The sequence below is a fragment of the Hemitrygon akajei genome, chromosome 17, assembly GCF_048418815.1.
Source record: "Hemitrygon akajei chromosome 17, sHemAka1.3, whole genome shotgun sequence".
In the NCBI taxonomy this organism is placed as follows: Eukaryota; Metazoa; Chordata; class Chondrichthyes; order Myliobatiformes; family Dasyatidae; genus Hemitrygon; species Hemitrygon akajei.
Genome location: NC_133140.1, coordinates 59,256,696 through 59,276,593, shown reverse-complemented (window position 1 = coordinate 59,276,593; position 19,898 = coordinate 59,256,696). Strand labels below are relative to the sequence as shown.

Here is a 19,898-nt window from a genome sequence, read left to right as displayed (position 1 = left end):
GTGAACAAACCTAGCTAATCAGCCTACCAGTTAGCACAATGCTATTACAGCTCGGGGCATCAGAATTCAGAGTTCAATTCTGGTGCCATCTGTAAGGGGTTTGTGATAGCGTGAGTTTCCACAGAGTGCTCTGATTTTCTCCCATAGTCCAAAGTCATATCGGTTAGTTGGTTGTAAATCAACCAGTCATTGTAAATTGTCCTGTGATTAGGCTAGTTTTAAGATCTTATTGTTAGGTGGGTTGCTGGGCACTGCAGCTTGCAGCCTGTTCTGCACTATGTCTCTAATAAAATAAAATAAATTAAATCATTCCTGTAATGCAACAGCCAAAACTGCACAGTGTTCCAAATGCGGGTATGCTGTATGCTTTCTTTATCCTCTATCTGCTTGTGTTACTATTTTTGAGGAACAGTGCATTGCATGATCCCTCAGATTCTTGCTCCAAAGGATTCTGCCATTCACTAACATTTCCCTTTGCACTTATCTCCCAAGGTGCGAAGCCTCATAGATGTCTGGATTAAAGTCCATCTGCCATTTCTCTATGCACATTTCCAACTGGTCAACATTCTACTGAATCCTTTGGCAACCTTCCTCACTGTCCACGGCTCCACAAACTTTGCTAATCAGCCGACCTCTGTTTTTATCCAGATCATTTGTGTGAGTGTGTAGTTGTGCATGTGCCTATCACAAACAGGTCTCACCACTCACCCAAGGGTATTCGGGCAAATTTTGAATCCATCTCGCCAAGGATCCAATATGCCTTAATTTTTTGAATCTGCCTTACAAGGGGACCTTGTCTAAAACCTTACCAGATGAACAGCATCATTGCTCTGCCTCAACCATTTTTGTCTCCACCTGAAATAAAACATGAGCAAGTTTTGTGAGTTATGACCTCCTCAGCACAAAAGCAGTCTAGTAAGTATATGTTTTTCAAGAGAAAGAGCACAGAACACTGAAAACCTACAGCATAATACAGGCCCTTCGGCCACAAAGCTGTGGCGAACACGTCCTTACCGAGGCTTATCCATAGCCCTCTCTTTTTCTGAGCTCCGTGTACCTGCCCAGGAGTCTCTTAAAATAATTTATCATATCCACCACCTTCAGCGTCGCAGGCAGCCCGTTCCACACACTCACCACTCTGTATAAAAAAAACTCAGCCCTGACATCCCCTCTGTACCTACTTCCAAGCACCTTAATACTGTGCCCTCTTGTGCTAGCCATTCAGCCCTGGGAAAAAGCCTCTGACTGTCCACAACATCAGTGCCTCTCATTATCTTGTACACCTCTGTCAGGTCACCTCTCATCCTCTGTCACTCCAAGGATAAAAGGCTGAGTTCACTCAACCTATTCTTTTTTAAAAATTTCTTTATTATTATTTATTTATTAAATTTTAGAAATTACAAGGAATAAATGTGATAATAAAATAGTAAGAAAAATAATGTTGACCCTCCCCCCTCCCCTTAACCCTCTCCCCCTTAACCCTTATCTAAAGAAAAGAAAGAAAGAAGAAAAAGATTGCCTGGATATCGGAGGACCCCCATGTGCTCCATGGAGTTCAAAATAATTTTGATATTTATTTTTACTTTCCCCAATTACTATGATTTTATCTTCAAAAGACCTGTGTATTTAATCCTATCTTTTGTAAGTATGGGAACCAAATTTTCAAAAATATATCATATTCATTTTTTAGATTATACGTAATTTTTTTCAAATGGAATACAACTATCTATTTCATTATTCCAATGATCCATAGTTAAATATAAATCAGATTTCCAACTAACTGCGATAACTTTTTTGGCTACTGCCAATGCAATTTTTATAAATTTTTTCTGATACTTGTTCAATTTAAGTTTCGGTATTGTCCCTTCAATGTCTCCTAATAAAAATAATAATGGACCATGTGGGAGTTGTACTCCAATAATTTGTTCCAATAAAAGTCTTAAATTTATCCAAAATGGTTGAATTTTAAAACAGGACCAGGTAGAATGTAAAAAAGTACCAATTTCTTGACTACATCGAAAACATTGGTCAGACATACTTAAATTAAATCTATTTATTTTCTGTGGTGTTATATATAATAGATGTAAAAAATTATATTGTATTAATCTAAGTCAAACATTTATTGTATTTCTCATACTATCAGAACATAATCTTGACCAATTTTTTCCATCAATTTTAACATTCAGATCAGATTCCCATTTTGGCTAGATTTATGAATTCATAACTTAATTGTTTGCTTTTGAATCAAATTATACATACAAGATATAATAGCAACTCAATTTCGATGGTCAATGAATGGGATAAAATATTTAGGTATTAGAGTTGATAACGATGTTAAAAATTTATATAAACAAAACTATTTGTTTATTAAAAAAAATAAAAGAGGATCTTGATAAATGGATGATGTTACCAATAACATTAATAGGTAGAGTTAATGCTGTAAAAATGAATATATTTCCTAGATTGCAATATTTATTTCAAAATTTACCAATACAATTACGGTACCTCAGAAGTTTTTTCAAGAACTGAATAAATATGTAAGGAAATTTCTTTGGAAAGGTAAGATGTCAAGAATATCGTTGGAAAAATTGACATGTAAATTTGATTTAGGCGGGTTACAACTTCCAAATTTTAAGAATTATTATAAAGCAAATCAACTTAGATTTATTGCGTCTTTTTTTGATGAAGAAAAATCGGCATGGATTAAAATAGAATTAGATAAGATAGGAGAGAATATACCAGAGGATTTTATATATAAATGGGAATCCAAATGGATACGGGAAAAAAAAGAATCTCCTATATTAAGACACTTGATTGATTTATGGAATAAGGTAAATATGGACGATGAGATAAAGAAATCTTTATTAGCAAAAAGAACGTTAATTCAAAATAGGCTTATTCCTTTTACAATGGATAATAAACTTTTACATAATTGGTTCCAAAAGGGGATTAAATATATAGGTGATTGTTTTGAAGGAGGTATATTGATGTTGTTTGATCAATTAAAAAATAAATATAAAATATCAAATAATGCTCTTCTGTTATTTTCAATTAAAAGCCTATTTACGAGAAAAGTTGGGACAAACAATGTTGATGCCAAAACCTAGTGAAGTAGAAATATTAATTCAGAAAGGAAAAACTCAACCTATTCTTGTAAGGCATGCTCCCCAATCCAGGCAACATCCTTGTTAATCTCCTCTGCACCGTTTCTATGGTTTCCACATCCATTTCATAGTGAGGCAACTAGAAGTGAGCACTGTACTTTAAGTAGGGTCTGACCAGGGTCCTGTATAGCTGCAACATTACCTCTCGGTTCCTAAACTCAATTCAACGGTTGATGAAGGCCAACGCTTTGAATGTCCTATGGACTCAGACTCCAAGATCCCTCTGATCCTCCACACTGCCAAGAGTCTTACCATTAATACTATATTTTACCATCATACTTGACCTACCAAAATGAACCACTTCACACTTATCTTGGACTCCATCTGCCACTTCTCAGCTCAGTTTTGCATCCTATCTTTGTGTCATCAGTAAATTTAGTAACCCATCTTCTCCATCAACTTACCTATCACTGAATAAGAATAGTACTTATTCCTAGGGTTCTTTTCCAGTTCCTTATTACTGATTTAAGGCTTACTAATCTTTTTTTTTCTCTATTGCCCTCTTAAGACAGAGGAACAACTTTAGCTTTTAGCCAGACCTCTGAAATGTAACCTGTGACTATCCGATAAAACATCTGTCAAAGCTCCAGCAATCTCCTATCTTGCTTCTCTCAATAACCTCAGATAGATCCTATAGGCACTGGGCACATACCAAGCTTAATGTTCTTCAAGAGGCCTAATACAATTTCCTCCTCGATATCAATATGCTGGAGAATATCAGCATACACTTCTGTCCTCTCATTATCCTCCATATCCTTTCCCTTGGTGAATATCAACACAAAGTATTTGCTCACTACCTTCCCCACTTACTCCAGCTCCAAGCATAAATTCCCTCCTTTATCCTCGAGTGCTCTGATCCTCTCCCTAATAACCCTCTTATTTTTAATGGATGCAAACAGGCTCTGCTGTACGATGATGCTTGACTTGCTCAAGTTTCTGTTCTTGTCAAGCTATCTTGGGTCAGACAACACTATTAATTGTATGATGCCTGTGGTGTTGCTCTCTCATTTCAGTAGCCTTCACGGTCATTTTCTTTTCCAGACTTAATTGCTGTTAAAATCTCTTTTTATACCTTTCCTGCCATTGTAAAAATAATTGAAAATGTTGAATGAGTAGCAACTATGTTCAGTCTCAGTCACAGCTCATAATTAAAAACAATCTCCCTGACCCTGGCAGTCTAATGACCCTGAAGTCAAATATCCTCAGATTTTTAAACTACTATAAACCTTAATTACACTTGAATTTTTCTATTTTATTTCAGATCCTGCCTCAACCTCAATTCTTACTGAAAAGAAAATCCATTTGCAATTTCTACTTGATTTTCTGTCTCACAAATGCTTCAATTCAATGTCTAATCAACTGATTCGATGGACTTGTTTTTTTCCAATTTCCTTTGTTCTGCCATTAATTTGAATCTAGCACTGCAACCTTGTATGTGGTGTTAAATTAAAATTAACATCAGTGCATTAAATGTTTGTGGCCATGGTTACTGGCGTTGGGGGGCGGGGGAGGAGGTGGTAATCTTTTGTTGCTCCTCAAATACTCCACCCAATAAATATTGTAGAGCAAGGGTATAATGAGGTGTTGCCAGTCATTATATTGTCACTGAAATGTTCAGATTATAGGGCTGCTTTGTCCACTCTGTTCACATTAAATGTCAAGTGTAACATTTTGGAGTCAAAGCAATTAAATATTGACCTGATTTCTTTTTGCTTGCATTGTGACCACCTTTCCCTGAAAGGCAAATGAGCTTTGGATTGTGCAGTTAGCAAGGTCAATGGAGTTGTAATGGCTTCAGGACAGCTGTTGGTAGTGTAGAATGGACACCAAGTTTTATCATGTTCAAGAGAAGGTGAAACCTGAAGGTACTTATTTAATCTGGTGACGAATATCCACTCAATGGTTTTAACTCTGTACTTAATTTTACCTGCAAAATCTGAGTGTCCATACCAAGGCCTTATCGTCAGAGTTGGAGAAGAGAATAAATGTTCTGGTAGAGTGAAACATCCAAGTAATGACAAGGGTGGTGAGCCGGAGTACAAAGGTTGTGTAATTACGTGTCATAGCCCAAGACTGGACTAATGAGAGTTTAAGGATCTGTTAGGCACGTATACTCATGCAAGAGATAGGGGAAAGGAACATAAGAAATTACGTAGCTGAAAGTAAACTGAATTTGTCAAATGTGATTGTTAATCACACAATGAAATTCAAATGATTGCATGATTAAGGGAATATGGGTACAAAGGTTTGTACATACAAGGTGATGCTTGGAGATGCCTGAAACCAAGTTAATTAGGAGAGAAAAAGGCAAGAGGAATTTGGGTGGAGGTTGCAAGTAGCAAAAATGGTATACTGCCCATTGGAGGGGCCTTATAAAAATAATCTAAAATGAAGGAAGGGGTTATAATGATGTGGGTTTGAGGTGGGCAATAGGGAACAAGATAAAAGTTAAGAAGAAACTCTGAAAGGGCAAAGCAGATTGAGGCCACCAAAACAGGACAGGGCCTAGAAAACTGGAGACTATACCACAGTTTAGTGATTAGGTTCGAACTATGATCAATACAGTTTAGACACAGCAGATGTTAATGTTGTTACCTTGATAAAGTAGTATTTGGATGTTTTTTGGAGGGAAGTTTAGAGTAGTTTGGTGTTTTGTAGGCGGTGACCAAGGGACAACTGTGAAAGGAGCCAGTGGGATAACGATTAATCCACGACACTGCATGGGTAGATGGGAAATTTGGTGGGGAAAAGTGTCTCATAAGTTGTTCCTCAATAGTTTATGCGGAGAATGTCAGTGAGAATGAGGACAGTAATCAACTTGTGCAGGTTTATCAGGATGCTGACTGATTTAGACACTGAGCTGTAAGGAAAGGCTGGACAAACTTCTGCTGTTTTCTCTTGGAGTGTCTGAAGTTGAGGGGGAGATCTGATAGAAATTTGTAAGATTATGAGAAGCATAGATAGGGTAGACTGTCATACTTATTTACTTCACGGTAGAATTGTTAAGTACTGGAGGATGTGCATTTAAGATTAGAGGGGGAATATTCAAAGGAGTTGTATGTGGCAAGTTTTGCACAGTTGTAGGGTGCATATGGAAGCAGATAGGATGGTGGCATTTAGGAAGCTGTTAGATAATCCATATCCCTCCATATTAAAGTGTTTACGTACAGGCAGGAGGGAATTGGTTTAATTTGGCTTATGATCAGCATTGCCTTTGTATGCCAAAGAACCTATTCCACTACTGGAATTGTTGTACATTTTATGATTGGGGTAATCCAGAATCTTTTGGAGTTTTGTCAGCACCTTTTGGGTTATGTTCCATCACTGGACCTGGGAACGCTCCTCCTGCTGTCTGTGCCTTATTAAACCATGCACACTAATTTCAGGTTGAACAGCTATGAGGGATTAAAATAAGTGTATTCTTTGTTTTTTTTAATTGTTTGTACATTTATTAATGCTAAAATGTTAATTCTGCCATGGATGGTCCCAAGCCTGGCTATGAAAGTAGAGGGTTGGGCATGGGGCTCGCAATCCAATCCGGTAAAAACCCAGAGCTACAGAAATGCCAACAGAAGCTCCAAGGACTTCATGTCTGAGAGTAGTTGGGCTACACCTGGGGTCAACTTGAAAGACTGGCTGGCCCAGCAGGGCGGAGGAGTCTGATGAGCTGCTTTCGGAAGTCTATGCCCCCACTGGGTGATGGGGTGCAGAAGGAGAAAATGTTGTTGTTGTTGTTCCTGTTTTCCCTTCCATCACAAACTCCATTGATGTAATGGGATTATGGAACAGTATTGCATACTTTCTGCAGAAGTGTCAGGCTATTAGAAATGATGAGAAACAAATTCTTAGCTGATATGAGGAAACTTTTAATATTATACTGTATATTATCATGAGAAACTAAAACTCTTATTTCTTGCTTGTAGGGGGGAAACGAAATTCAGACTTGATTCTGCCAATTAATTCTTCCCTGAGTGTAACATTACACCAAGACCAGGTAAGTTCTGAGGCTGCAAGTAATTGAAATGTTGAAGGAGTTTTGCTGGCCTGGCCCAAAGTCCATTTCTTTCCCCCACAAATATCTGTCTTCTACTTTGTCCTCAAACTAAAGAGGTTATCTAAAGAGTGAAACTGTTGCAGACTAAGCTAGTCCGATAAGCTGTCTGGTTTGGTTTCTAGTTCTGTGCTAATTGACCACAGCAAGGGCAGCATTTGAAGTATTAATATAGTTTACTCTCATGAATGAGATGGAGAACAATTTAATCAGTTTATTGCACAACCTCAACCACGTGCATGCTATGTTTTCAATCTGTTTAATTGATTGATTGTTGAATATACAATAAAAATCTTTTCCTTCAGCATTCCAAGAACTAGCAGATATTCCAGACTATTGAAATTTACTTCTATGAGCCAGATGCTGAGCCATCAAGATTTCCAAACAATGGGATAATGGATTATTGGAATTCATTGAAACGATCAATTAAGGAAACACTTTCTTATCAACGTGAGGGTAAATGAAAACTGATGTTTAAGGACACTTACCAATAAAATCCATAACCCACCAACTTTGGTGATATTGCAACTGACCTGGGAGTGGGCATTATCTGAAGGAATTCTATTTGGTTCCTGTAAATAATTTGATGAAAATATAAGATGGAACATAGAACAACATGGAACAGAACCTATGTAAACCTACTGCATAATCAATCTAACCCTTCCCTCTAATACAGCCCATAACCCTCATTTTTCTTGCATCCATGTTCTTATCTGAGAGTCTCTTAAATGTCCCCATTGCCCCATCAGCCTCTGCCACCAACCCTAGCAGTGCGTTCCAGCCACCCAAAACTTTGTTTATTAACAAAAAAGCTATTCTGACATTGCCCCTAAACTTTCCTCCACTCACCTTAAAGATGTGTCTTAAGGTATTGGCCATTGCCACCTGGGGAAAATTGTGTTGGCTCCATCTGCTCTATCTGCCCCTCGAAATCTTATACAATTCCATCAAATCACCTCTCATCCTCCTTCCCTCCAAAGAGAAATGTCCTATAGCTTGTTCAACCTTTCCACAAAAGACATGTTCTCTAAGCCAGGCAGCATCCTGATACATCGCCTCTGTACCTTCTCTGAAGCTTCCACATCCTTCCTATAATGCAGCAGCCAAAACTGAACAATTCTCATTGTGGTCTAATCGGAGTTTATAGATCTGCAGGATTACCTTGCCACTCTTGAACTTAATCCTCCAACTAATGAAGGTGAACATACCATACAGTATGTCTTCTTGACCATCTGTCAACTTGCATGGCAACTTTGAGAGATCAGTGGACTTGGACACCTCGGTTTCTGCACACTAAGAATCCTGCCATGCTCTGCCTTTGAGTTCAATCTTCCAAAGTGTATCACTTCACAGTTTTCTAGTTTGAATTCCATCTGCCGCTTATCCACCCAGATCTGCATCCTATCTATCCCTTTGATCCCAATGACAACTTTACACTATCCACACACCAGCAACCTTTGTGTCATCTGCAAATTTAGCTTTCACTTCCTCATTCAAGTCCTATATGAACATCACAAGTAGTTAGGGTCTTAGAACGGATCCTTGCGGAACACTTGTAGTCACCAACCTCCTGGCAGAATACGTATCTACTAGTGCCCTTTACCTTCAACGGGCAAGCCAATTCCAAATCCAGACACAAGTTCCCATGGATCACATGCCTCATGACTTTTTAGGTGACAGATATGTTGAAAGTTTAAAAAAAAAAGTGCATTCTTTCTGCGTGGCTTGCATAATGCCATGAATCAATAAAATTGGGAAGTCTGCATTTAGAATTTTGTGTACAGTTCTGGTCGCCTCTACACATGAAGAATGTGGTGGTAAGAGTGCAGAAGAGGTTTGCCGTGATGGAGGGCTGCAGATGTAAGAAGAGATTGGAAAAGCTGGAATGTAGGAGGCTGAGTGGTGATCTTGCAGAGGTTTACAAAATCATGGGCTACATACAAAGGATAGATGGTTAGAGTAATTCTTCCCAGGGGAGTTGAGAACTAGAGAACATAGGTTTATGGTCAGAGGGGAGAATTTTAAAGGAGATTTGAAGGGTTATATTTTTTTTTACACAGAATAGTGAACATTTGGAACAAGTTAGAGGAGGTAGCCGAGTATTTAAAAAGCATTTGGACGGAGATACGAAAGGAGTAGAGGGATGGGCTGAATGCAGGTAAATGGGAGTAACATAGAAAGGCATCACAGTTGGCATAGGTGAAATGGGTTGCAAAGGCCTGTTTTTGTGCTGTATAATTCTGAAAATCTGTCAAAAGTACTTTTTTTTTTCTTAAATAACCCTCATAATCAATTTTGCATTTTTATTTTGTCTTTTCAGTTGAAAAGTACAACAACAGTCACTGCTAGTCGATGTTTCAAGGAGGACAGAATATGGATAAATGGAAAAGAGGAAAATATCGAAAACCCAAGGCTGCAGACTTGCTTACGGGAAGGTGCACATCAATCTGAATTACCTGTAACATGAGAATAGATTGTGTTGATACTTGATCAGTGTTGGGTGCTGGTTCTTCTATCCAATGCTGCTACAATACATTGCACTTCCTGCTTTATCTGAAACAACTGAGTGTTGTTGTCAAAAGCTAACAAGGACACTTTTGGGGATAAGCAGGTAGAGATGTTTGGTGCCCTAGTTAAAATCATAATACACTTTCCAATGCTGATCTTAATACAAAGTGAATGGAGTGTAAACATGGGAAAATCTTAACCTTGACTGTATAGGATATTGCTCAAATCAAGATGTTTTGGATCTAGTGTGGTGAACTAGATATACCTGTCTGACTGCCCCTGTGGCTCCTCCCACAGACCCTGCTGACTGCTCCTGTGGCTCCTCCCACAGACCCCTGTATAAAGGCGACTGTGGTCTGCTGCTCTCCCTCATTTTCCCAGGATGTAGTGTTGTTCTTCAGTCAATAAAAGCCGATATCTCACTTCCTAAGTCTCAGCGTGAGTTATTGATGGTGCATCAATTTTATTGACTGAAATTTCAACATGGAAACCGCTTTACGCCCAGAACGCCTAGATTTGGACCCCCGAGACCCTGAAGCAGCTCTTGCCTTTGAACACTGGCTTGTGTGCTTCCAATCGTACTTGGAGGAGGTTCGTGCCACCAACTTGGCTGTTCGGCACAGACTTCTCCTCTCGAGGGTCGCCCCAAAAGTTTATTCATTCATCAGGGACCTCTCCAGCTACGAGGGGGCGCTTGCCGCCCTCAAAAGACAGTACCTGCGGCCGGTAAACGCTGTTTATGCCCGGCACCGCTTGGCAACACGAAAACAGCGGCCTACGGAGTCGACTGCTGAATTTCTCCGAGCTCTACAGGCACTCGTGCGGACTTGTGACTGCCAAGCGCTCACAGCGGAACAGCATACGGAACTCTTGGTCCGAGACGCTTTTGTGACTGGAGTCCGGTCAGTGTATTTACGCCAGCGGCTGCTGGAAAAAGCTGATCTTACCTTACGCTCCGCGATAGAGACGGCCGATACGTTAGAGGCTGCGCAGCTGTACGCCGAAGCGGTCCAGCCGCGCGATTCCCCGGTTCCGAGCGAATTCGCCAACGCCGCTGCCAGTCGCGGTATCACGAACTCCTTGAATTCGCCGAGTATAAAACTCTGTTACTTTTGTGGGCTTCAGAAACATGCCAGAAACAGCTGTCCGGCTCGCGAAGCAACTTGTTCCAGCTGTGGGAAGAAGGGCCATTTCGCCAAGGTCTGTAAATCTAAACCGCGCCCGGGGTCGAGCAGCGCTGCGTCTGAGACCTGGGGGCCGCCATTTTGCATGACCGGATGTGGACAACCATCTTTGTCGGCGTCACCAGGCCCCGCCCCTACCTACCCGTGTGCGACCTGGGAGCCGCCATCTTGCATGCCCGGATGTGAGCGGCCATCTTTGCTGGCGTCACCAGGCCCCGCCCCCGACTCGCCCCGTTCAACGCTGGCTTCCGTGACCCTCGACCAAAGTGCTCCGCACCAGCTCGCAAGGTCGATGATGGATATCCTGGTGGAGGGGCACAGGACTAGCTGCCTGTTTGACACGGGCAGCACTGAGAGTTTTATTGACCCGGCCACAGTGAAACGCTGTGGACTCGTGACACGGCCGGTACGTCACAGGATCACCTTGGCTTCTGGGTCGCATTCCACAGACATCCGGGGGGGGTTGTGTAGCGACATTGGTGGTGCAGGGCACAGAATATCGGAACTTTGCGCTACTGGTCATGCCTCGACTGTGCGCACCTGTGCTGTTGGGGCTGGACTTCCAGAGCCATCTCAAAAGTGTGACTATGGCATATGACGGGCCCCTCCCACCACTCACTGTCAGGAATCCTCAGTTTGGTGGGACTTCGCCATATACTCCGTTACCACACGCACATACACACCGACCCACACCTTGTGCTGCTGACACTACTTGCAGCCTCTCCACCCTCAAGATCCCTCCCCCATCGCTGTTCACCAACCTGACCCCCGACTGTAAACCGGTGGCAACTAAAAGTAGGAGGTACAGTGCGGGGGACAGGGCCTTTATTCATTCAGAGGTGCAGCGGCTGCTCGGGGAGGGGATCATTGAGCCGAGCACAAGCCCATGGCGGTCCCAGGTGGTCGTTGTTCGGACTGGGCAGAAAAATAGGATGGTTGTGGACTACAGCCAGACCATCAATAGATTCACGCAGCTTGACGCGTACCCCCTACCCCGCATCGCGGATATGGTCAACCAGATAGCTCAGTACAAGGTGTACTCGACAATTGATCTGAAATCCGCTTATCACCAGCTCCCCATCCGCCCAGAGGACCGCCCCTACACCGCCTTCGAGGCGGTGGCAGGCTCTATCACTTTCTGCGCGTCCCATTTGGTGTCACAAATGGAGTCTCAGTCTTCCAGAGGGCGATGGACCGGATGGTGGACCAGTACAAGCTGAAGGCCACATTTCCCTATCTAGATAACATCACCATCTGTGGTCGCGACTGGTCGGATCATGACGCCAACCTCCAACGATTTTTCCAAGTGGCCGATGCTTTGAACCTCACTTATAACAAGGACAAGTGTGTGTTCAGAACCACACGACTCGCTATCCTTGGGTATGTCGTGGAGAACGGGGTCATTGGCCCTGACCCCGACCGTATGCGCCCCCTGTTAGAACTTTCTCTTCCCACCACTCTCAGGCAGCTGTATGCCCTTCATGCCCAACTTTGCCACCTGGGGGTCACCCGATTCTACCATTTCATTAAAGCCCAGAACCTGCCGTACTCCCTGGAGGACATCAGGACGATGACCAGGGACTGCCAGATCTGCGCTGAGTGCAAACCGCACTTCTACCGTCCTGACACTGCGCAGCTTGTCAAGGCCACCCGCCCTTTTGAGTGACTGAGTGTTGACTTTAAGGGCCCCCTTCCCTCCACCGACCGCAATGTCTATTTTCTCAGTATTATTGACGAGTACTCGCGATTCCCCTTTGCCGTTCCCTGCCCCGACACTACTACCACGTCAGTCATAAAAGCCCTGCGCCAGCTCTTCACTCTGTTCGGATATCCCTGCTATGTCCACAGTGATAGAGGGTCCTCCTTTATGAGTGACGAGTTGCGCCGGTTCCTGCTAGCTAGGGGCATTGCTACTAGTCGCACCACGAGTTATAATCCCCGGGGGAATGGCCAGGTGGAGAGGGAGAATGCCACAGTGTGGAAGGCCACACTTTTAGCCCTTAAGTCAAAAGGGTTGCCGGTCTCCCGATGGCAGGAGGTCCTCCCTGAGGCACTCCACTCTATCCGCTCCCTGTTGTGTACGTCCACTAATGCCACCCCTCACGAACGCCTATTCTCTTTTCCCAGGAAGTCTGTCAGTGGGACCACCCTACCAGTTTGGCTGACGTCCCCGGGGCCAGTGCTGCTACGTAAACATGCGAGGAGTAATAAGTACTCACCGCTGGTCGAGAGGGTTCACCTCCTGCATGCTAATCCCCAGTATGCCTATGTGGTCTTGCCTGATGGGCGGGAGGACCCGGTCTCTGTCCGCGACCTGGCGCCCGCCGGAGCAGCAGACCACTACCCCGAGCATTCCACGGTAACTATGCACCCTGTACCCGAGGTGACACCGCACGCACCGTGCCACACCCAGACTCCTCACGACGCTCATGTACCGGGCATCTCGTACGCGTCTATTCCAGGGACCTCGCTCACACGTGAGGGATCCCTGACACCTCCTGTTGGGACAGAACCAACCCACTCTCCGGCACCTGTGCCATCACCACCTCCGGCACCTGTGCCATCACCACCTCCGGCACCTGTGCCATCACCACCTCCGGCTCCTGTGCAATTGCAGCCGGAGCTACGTAGATCGCAGCGAACGATTCGACCACCTGATAGACTTAACCTGTAAATATACTTGGGGATTTTTTTTTAAACAAAGGGGGGGTGAATGTGGTGAACTAGATATACCTGTCTGACTGCTCCTGTGGCTCCTCCCACAGACCCCTGTATAAAGGCGACTGTGGTCTGCTGCTCTCCCTCATTTTCCCAGGATGTAGTGTTGTTCTTCAGTCAATAAAAGCCGATATCTCACTTCCTAAGTCTCAGCGTGAGTTATTGATGGTGCATCATCTAGGTAAAATCATAATAACATTTCCAGACGTTGACTTTTAATACAAAGAGGAGGGAGTGTAAAAGTAGGAAAATCTTACTATGACTGTATTGGATATCGCTCAGATCTGAAATGAACTGCTTTGTTCTGATCAGTTAAGGAAGGAGTTATTTGCAGTTGAGGCAGTTCAGGTTCATTCCACTCAATTGACAAAAAAACTAAAAATGCTGGAAACACTTACCAGTTCAGACTACTTTCTTTCTAGACTGGCCTAACTGGATCTTCTCCACCAACATCTTCATTCATCACTTTATTGATTAACTCCTTCAATTCAATGCACTTTCTGACCACCAAAATGTGGAGAAACCATCATGCACCACTATGCGCCCCCTCCCCCCCGATCATTTGGTCTCAGTATCTGAAGATGATGTGCAGGCTGCCTTCAAGACAGTGAATCCAAGGAAAGCGTCTGGTCTGGACAGAGTACCTGGCTGAGTACTGAAGACCCGTGCTGACCAACTGGCTGGTGTGCTCACGGATATCTTCAACCTCTTGCTCTGGCAGTATGGTACCCACCTGCTTCAAACAGGCTTCAGTTGGACTGATGTGCAAGAAAAGTGTGGTAACCTGTCGAAATGACTATCACCCAGTGGCACTTTCATCCACAGTGATGAAGTGTTTTGAGAGGCTGGTGTTGAAGCATATCAGCTCCTGTCTTGAGTGGTGACTTGGATCCACTCCAGTTCACCTACTGAAGCAACAGGTCCACAGCAGATGCGATCTTGTTGGCTCTTGAGAAGTAGCATCGATGATCAGAGATCCTCACCACCAAGGCCATGCCCTTTTCTTACTGCTGGCATCGAGTAGAAGGTACAAGAGCCTCAGGACTCACACCACCAGGTTCAGGAACAGTTACTACCCCTCATCTACCAGGCTCTTGAGCAAAAAGGGATAGCTACACTCATTTAAGGACTCTCATATTGTTATTTCATGCTTGTTATTTATTGCTATTTATTTATATCTGCATCTGCACAGTTTACAGTTAACATTCTCTTAATTTCTGAAATTCTAGAATGATCCTATTTTTGTTGCTTTAATTATATATTTTTTGAAGTACAGTTTCAGACACAGTTAATGTTTAAGCAAGGTTTTGAAAGTATTAAAATAATGCTTTATAATTGCATAACTATTTAGGTTTGCAGATGCTCAAGAACTTGTCTTTTTTTTTCCTCTTCCCAGTCCGTCGTCTAGCAAGAAAAAGAAGAAACAGTGGTGATGAAAATTCCAGCACATTAACTCTCAACTATAAAGTTCATATCTACTCTGTAAATAACTTCCCCACAGCAGCAGGTCTGGCATCCTCTGCAGCTGGTTATGCTTGTCTGGGTAAGTAAGTTGGGAGATTGATTATAGACCTTTGATTATGCAGAGGCCAAAGTTTTCTAAAAATTGGACAATGGGCCTTGAACTACAGCTATGATGAGCCTGCAGGAGAAAATTGATTTTTTGGTTGTTGACAGCAATTTTAAATTCCACATTTATTAAGAGATGATTCAATTATTGCTTTTAATATTTTGGTATGTAGAAATTACTGACCACAACCCATTGCTGGTATATTTTGATGCTTTATATTAAGTAATATTACTTTATTTTGCAGTTTATGCCCTTGCCAAGTTGTTTGGTTTAGAAGGAGAGCTCTCAGAGATTGCTCGCCAGGGCTCAGGCAGTGCATGTAGAAGCATGTATGGAGGTTTTGTTCAGTGGAGTATGGGAGTGAAAGAAGATGGAAGTGATAGCATCGCTCAGCAGATTGAACCAGAAACCCACTGGCCTGAGCTTCGAGTTCTCGTATTAGTGGTGAGTGCAGAAGTTGAGTACAGTGATTATTTTGAAGGAATGCCTCTTTTGGCTCTACATGTGTGGAGACTGCATTTTTAACAACTGTTTCTGTATGTTATTTAATTCTTCATGAAAACTTGGCTGGATCCAACCAATAAGCTTCAAAAAATTAAGTTTAAAAACTGAATTTTGAAACCTTTAAGGCACCATTAATGATCTTTTATCATCAAGCAGCTTTAGTATTTTTCTATAACAATGTGCAGGAGAGAGTTCCATTGAAGACTGTACCAATCAACACTATGGTAGCATACTGTAGTTTATGTGTACATTGTGTTCATCAGTATACATTTTGTTATAAGGAACAAGTGTAATGGAATTTCTTCTGCATATTGTCATAATATGTAGAGAAACATTGGATTTTTAAAAAAAATTCTCTAAATATTTCTGCAAAGAGTTAGAAAAGATTAGAGCAAACACGAGGAAATCTGCAGATGCTGGAAAAGATTAGGATGGGAGAGATGAAACCAGTTCTATATTCCCCTGTGTTAGTAAAAGGACCTTTGAATGAGGCATGATATAAACTATATGTATCATTGTAAGATTCTGATGAGAAACCACAGATGTCGATATTTTTAAAATAATTCAAAGCTAATTAATGTGCAGTCAACAAGCCAGTTTCTGTGGAATTGTTACAAAGTCAAGGTTTTGAAACAGATGAACTAGTACAGAGGTCATGCTAAAGTTAGGATGTAAGTGAATTTGTATAAATGATTGTTGATAAATTCAGCCCCATTTGATAGTGCCACGTCCACCATGTTGAAGAGACAACTCAATATTTTGTCTCCAAAATCCCCTTGATTTCATCAGAGCTGAAATGTGAAAATGTAGTACAGGATGTATAGATCTGACCTTTATGTGTTGCTTAGCTACTAAGCTGGCAGAACAGTTTCTACTGAAAGATGGGTTACTGGCACCTTAAAACTAGTCACTTTGGGCAAATGCTATTGCAGCTCTTCTGTGTAAAGGAAAACTTAATTCAAACCTTTGCTACTCATGGGGAAGGCTTTGGGTGTAAAACCCAGGGGGAAAAAATCCAGAGCTGAAGTCCCCAAAAGCAGTGCTGCGTTGAGTTCAATGCTGACTGACAACTCCTGCGAAGCTGCTGGTACCAAACTGTATTGCTCTCTCGTTCATCAGCTACTGGGAGAGGGGGAGCCTGCTACATGTGCAACAACTTGCTCTCTGTATTCTACGGCCTTCCCTCGTGTATCATGCAGACAGCTGGCACACAACATCCGTGGTTGACCTTGACGATTTTCTACACAGATTGTTTAATAAAATCTGTGCTAAAGCAACCACAACATAAGCTAACATAAAGGTGATTAAAACTTCCATATAGAAGTATCTTGTTTTTACAGTAGTTTTGTGAATTCAAGAAACATTAAAACTATAGAAGTGATTTATTCTGTGAGTATCAAGGAAACCTAATTTAAACCTGTTTAATTGCATTCCATTAAAGCAAGTCAGGGAATTTTAACTTGTGCAACTAAGGAATAAAAGATGATTCACTCGTATTAATATTTGTAACAATGAAATCAGCAGATGGTTGTTTAAAAACTCATATGGATCATGAGGTGAAGGGAAACAGCACACACTCCCTCTGGCCTAACCTCAGCACTGTGGTTGTGTTTTAACTTTTATTCGAAGCATACTGCTCAATTGTATCAAAACTTCCTCTCGCAACTGGTGAAGAAAATCACTAAAATAAGCTTCTCAAAGACAATTAACAGTGCATGCTAAATGATGACCCTGTCATCCACATCTATCCCAAGAATGAACATAAAATAGATTAAAACATCTTAATGAGGATATATAACCTATTACATGGACCTTGTGCTGGAAAGTGGAATTATGTTGGATAGTTTTATTGCCTGGCACACAGAATGGGTGAAACAGTCGTTTCTTGCATCATAAATCTCTGTGATGACAGAGTTAGTTATTCAGTGCATAAACCTACTTTGCAATTTGCTTCATTGTAGTCTTTCACAATAGTAATTTATTCACCTTGTTACTGCTGGATTTTAAAGCCGTCACACTCTGACATCAGTCCTTGCTTTCTATTTCAGCAAAGAAGGAAGTGTATTGAATTTGTTATGAAAGTGTGTTGCTCATTCTCTCTATATACTTTTTCTGCTAGTCATTTGAGGAAACCTAGTTTATACTAAACACAGCTTCTGGAAAAGTAGAAGTCATCAGATGCCATGCTCAAGCCAGCCTATTAATGTTAGTGTTAGCCTGATATCTAATTCTTAAGTTCCAAGTCTCCTGGTTTGAGTGCTTTTGATCTCCATGGTAGTGAATAGGACTAGAGGTCGGCTATTTATATATATTGTTTTTTTTTAACAGGTTAATGCGGAACAAAAGTCGGTCAGTAGTAGTTCTGGGATGCAAACCAGTGTCAAGACGAGTCCTTTACTGAAGGTGTGAAATTCATACATTGGAAGCACTCTTGATCTTTGTTAATTGAAAAACTGGTTGTATGGCGGATTAATACCAAATTCATGTTCATCTTCCTTGTAAACTGATCACATCCTAATTCCAGCTGTTCACTGTTTTTGTTTATTGAGACGCAGAGGGGAGTAGGCCCTTCCTGCCCTTTGAGCCATGCTGCCCAGCAATCCCCTGATTTAATCTGGGTCTAATCAAGAGACAATTTACAATGACCAATTAACTTGCAAACAGCTACGAGGAGGAAACCCAGGTGGTCACAGGGAAAATGTACAGACTCCTTACGGGCAGATTGCCTGTACTGTAGAGTGTTTTACTAACCTCCACTGTACTGATCCTCTCTATCCTTTGTTATAGAAATTATTTTAAATGAAACTAGGTGTAAATTATGTAATACAGGATATGTTTAAAAAGGCAGAGGTTAACATTGTTCTAATGATTGTTTTGAGTTGAATGAATACTGACCAAGGCATCATTTTTTTGCTTCTCTTCAATCATGCCGTCTTTTATCTATCTAAGAGGATACATGATTCCATCAGTCGGGTACATTTCCTCAGCATTCATTTAAGTGTCAGTCTCTTCCTCGGGACTGAAGCTCACACCCTTCTAACTCAAGAGGCAGCCACAATTGACACAGGGTCTGCTGTGGCTTAATCAGAAGATAATGAATTTAATGGAAAGTGGATATCTGAGTAGCAAATGTTTCATACCTGAAAGGATGTGGGCATTTTCTATTCTGAAAGAATGTCATTGATCTGAAACATTGTTTCGCTTTTTAGACACGCAGCCTGACTTAGCAAGTATTTCTGGTTTACGTGTGCACTTTTTGTTTTGCAGTATCGAGCTGAAATTGTTCCACAACAAATGGCGAAAATGATTGAAGCCATCAAGCAACGTGATTTTGAAACTTTTGGTCAGTTAACTATGAAGGACAGCAATCAGTTTCATGCCACTTGTCTTGATACCTTTCCGCCAATCTTCTATCTTAATGAAATTTCCAAATGTATCATTAATTTGGTACACAGTTACAACTCTTACTTTGGACAGACGCTGGTACGTTGACCACTAATATCTAGATATACATTTAAAAGATGTATAAATAACCCTGCTTAAATGCAAATTTTCTCTCTTTCCCAAACTATTGGGATTTGAGCGTTCGGCTTGCACCCTGAATCTGGCTTTCATGTGGAGCCTAGTTCCCCCTTAATTACAGCTCAGATCAGGCCAGCAGACAAAGAAAGTCTCTTGTAGAGCAGTGTTAAGTTTATCAAACAAGGCAGATGATTCAAGTCCTGTTACAGCATACACTGGTAAGCAATTTGAGTGAGATATTCTACTGACCCAAAATATCTTCCAGAAATTTAAGGTATTTGTTTTGTGCAGATATCACATTAATTCATTAGTACTCCAGTTTTCTTTGTTCTTTGTTTTATCTCTTTAGGGGTTGCCTCTATCTGCTTGACAGATGGGACTTTCTTCCTTAACAGACGGCTATTTTCCCTGCAATTTGGTGCTCTAGTTTATGGTCTTGTCCTTCCGTAATGATGCTACAAACCTTGAGATTCTCTCTCCTGCACTTGTACAAGAGATTTTTCACAAGAGACTGTATACAAGAGATTTTATTTTCTCTATTACAAATCTTCCTTGCTATCTCCATCTTCACCCACCAAACCCCCCACCACCACCTCACTCCCATCTACCTTTTTCTGGCTGCCTCTATGTACCTCACTCAGCTTCCAGCTCCACCCCTCCCTCTCCACTGCAGGTCA

The 19,898-nt window shown here is 41.7% G+C and overlaps 1 protein-coding gene across 1 annotated transcript in view; it reads left to right on the top strand.

Moving 5' to 3' along the window:
• Nucleotides 1–19,898, top strand: part of mvda (mevalonate (diphospho) decarboxylase a) — a 36,478-nt gene that overhangs the window by 1,305 nt on the left and 15,275 nt on the right. Inside the window, exons 3-8 of the mRNA XM_073070239.1 lie at nt 7,088–7,158; nt 9,536–9,650; nt 15,022–15,168; nt 15,440–15,639; nt 18,028–18,102; nt 18,967–19,182. Of these exons, the coding sequence (XP_072926340.1) occupies nt 7,088–7,158; nt 9,536–9,650; nt 15,022–15,168; nt 15,440–15,639; nt 18,028–18,102; nt 18,967–19,182 (824 nt within the window). The remainder of the gene's footprint in view (nt 1–7,087; nt 7,159–9,535; nt 9,651–15,021; nt 15,169–15,439; nt 15,640–18,027; nt 18,103–18,966; nt 19,183–19,898) is intronic.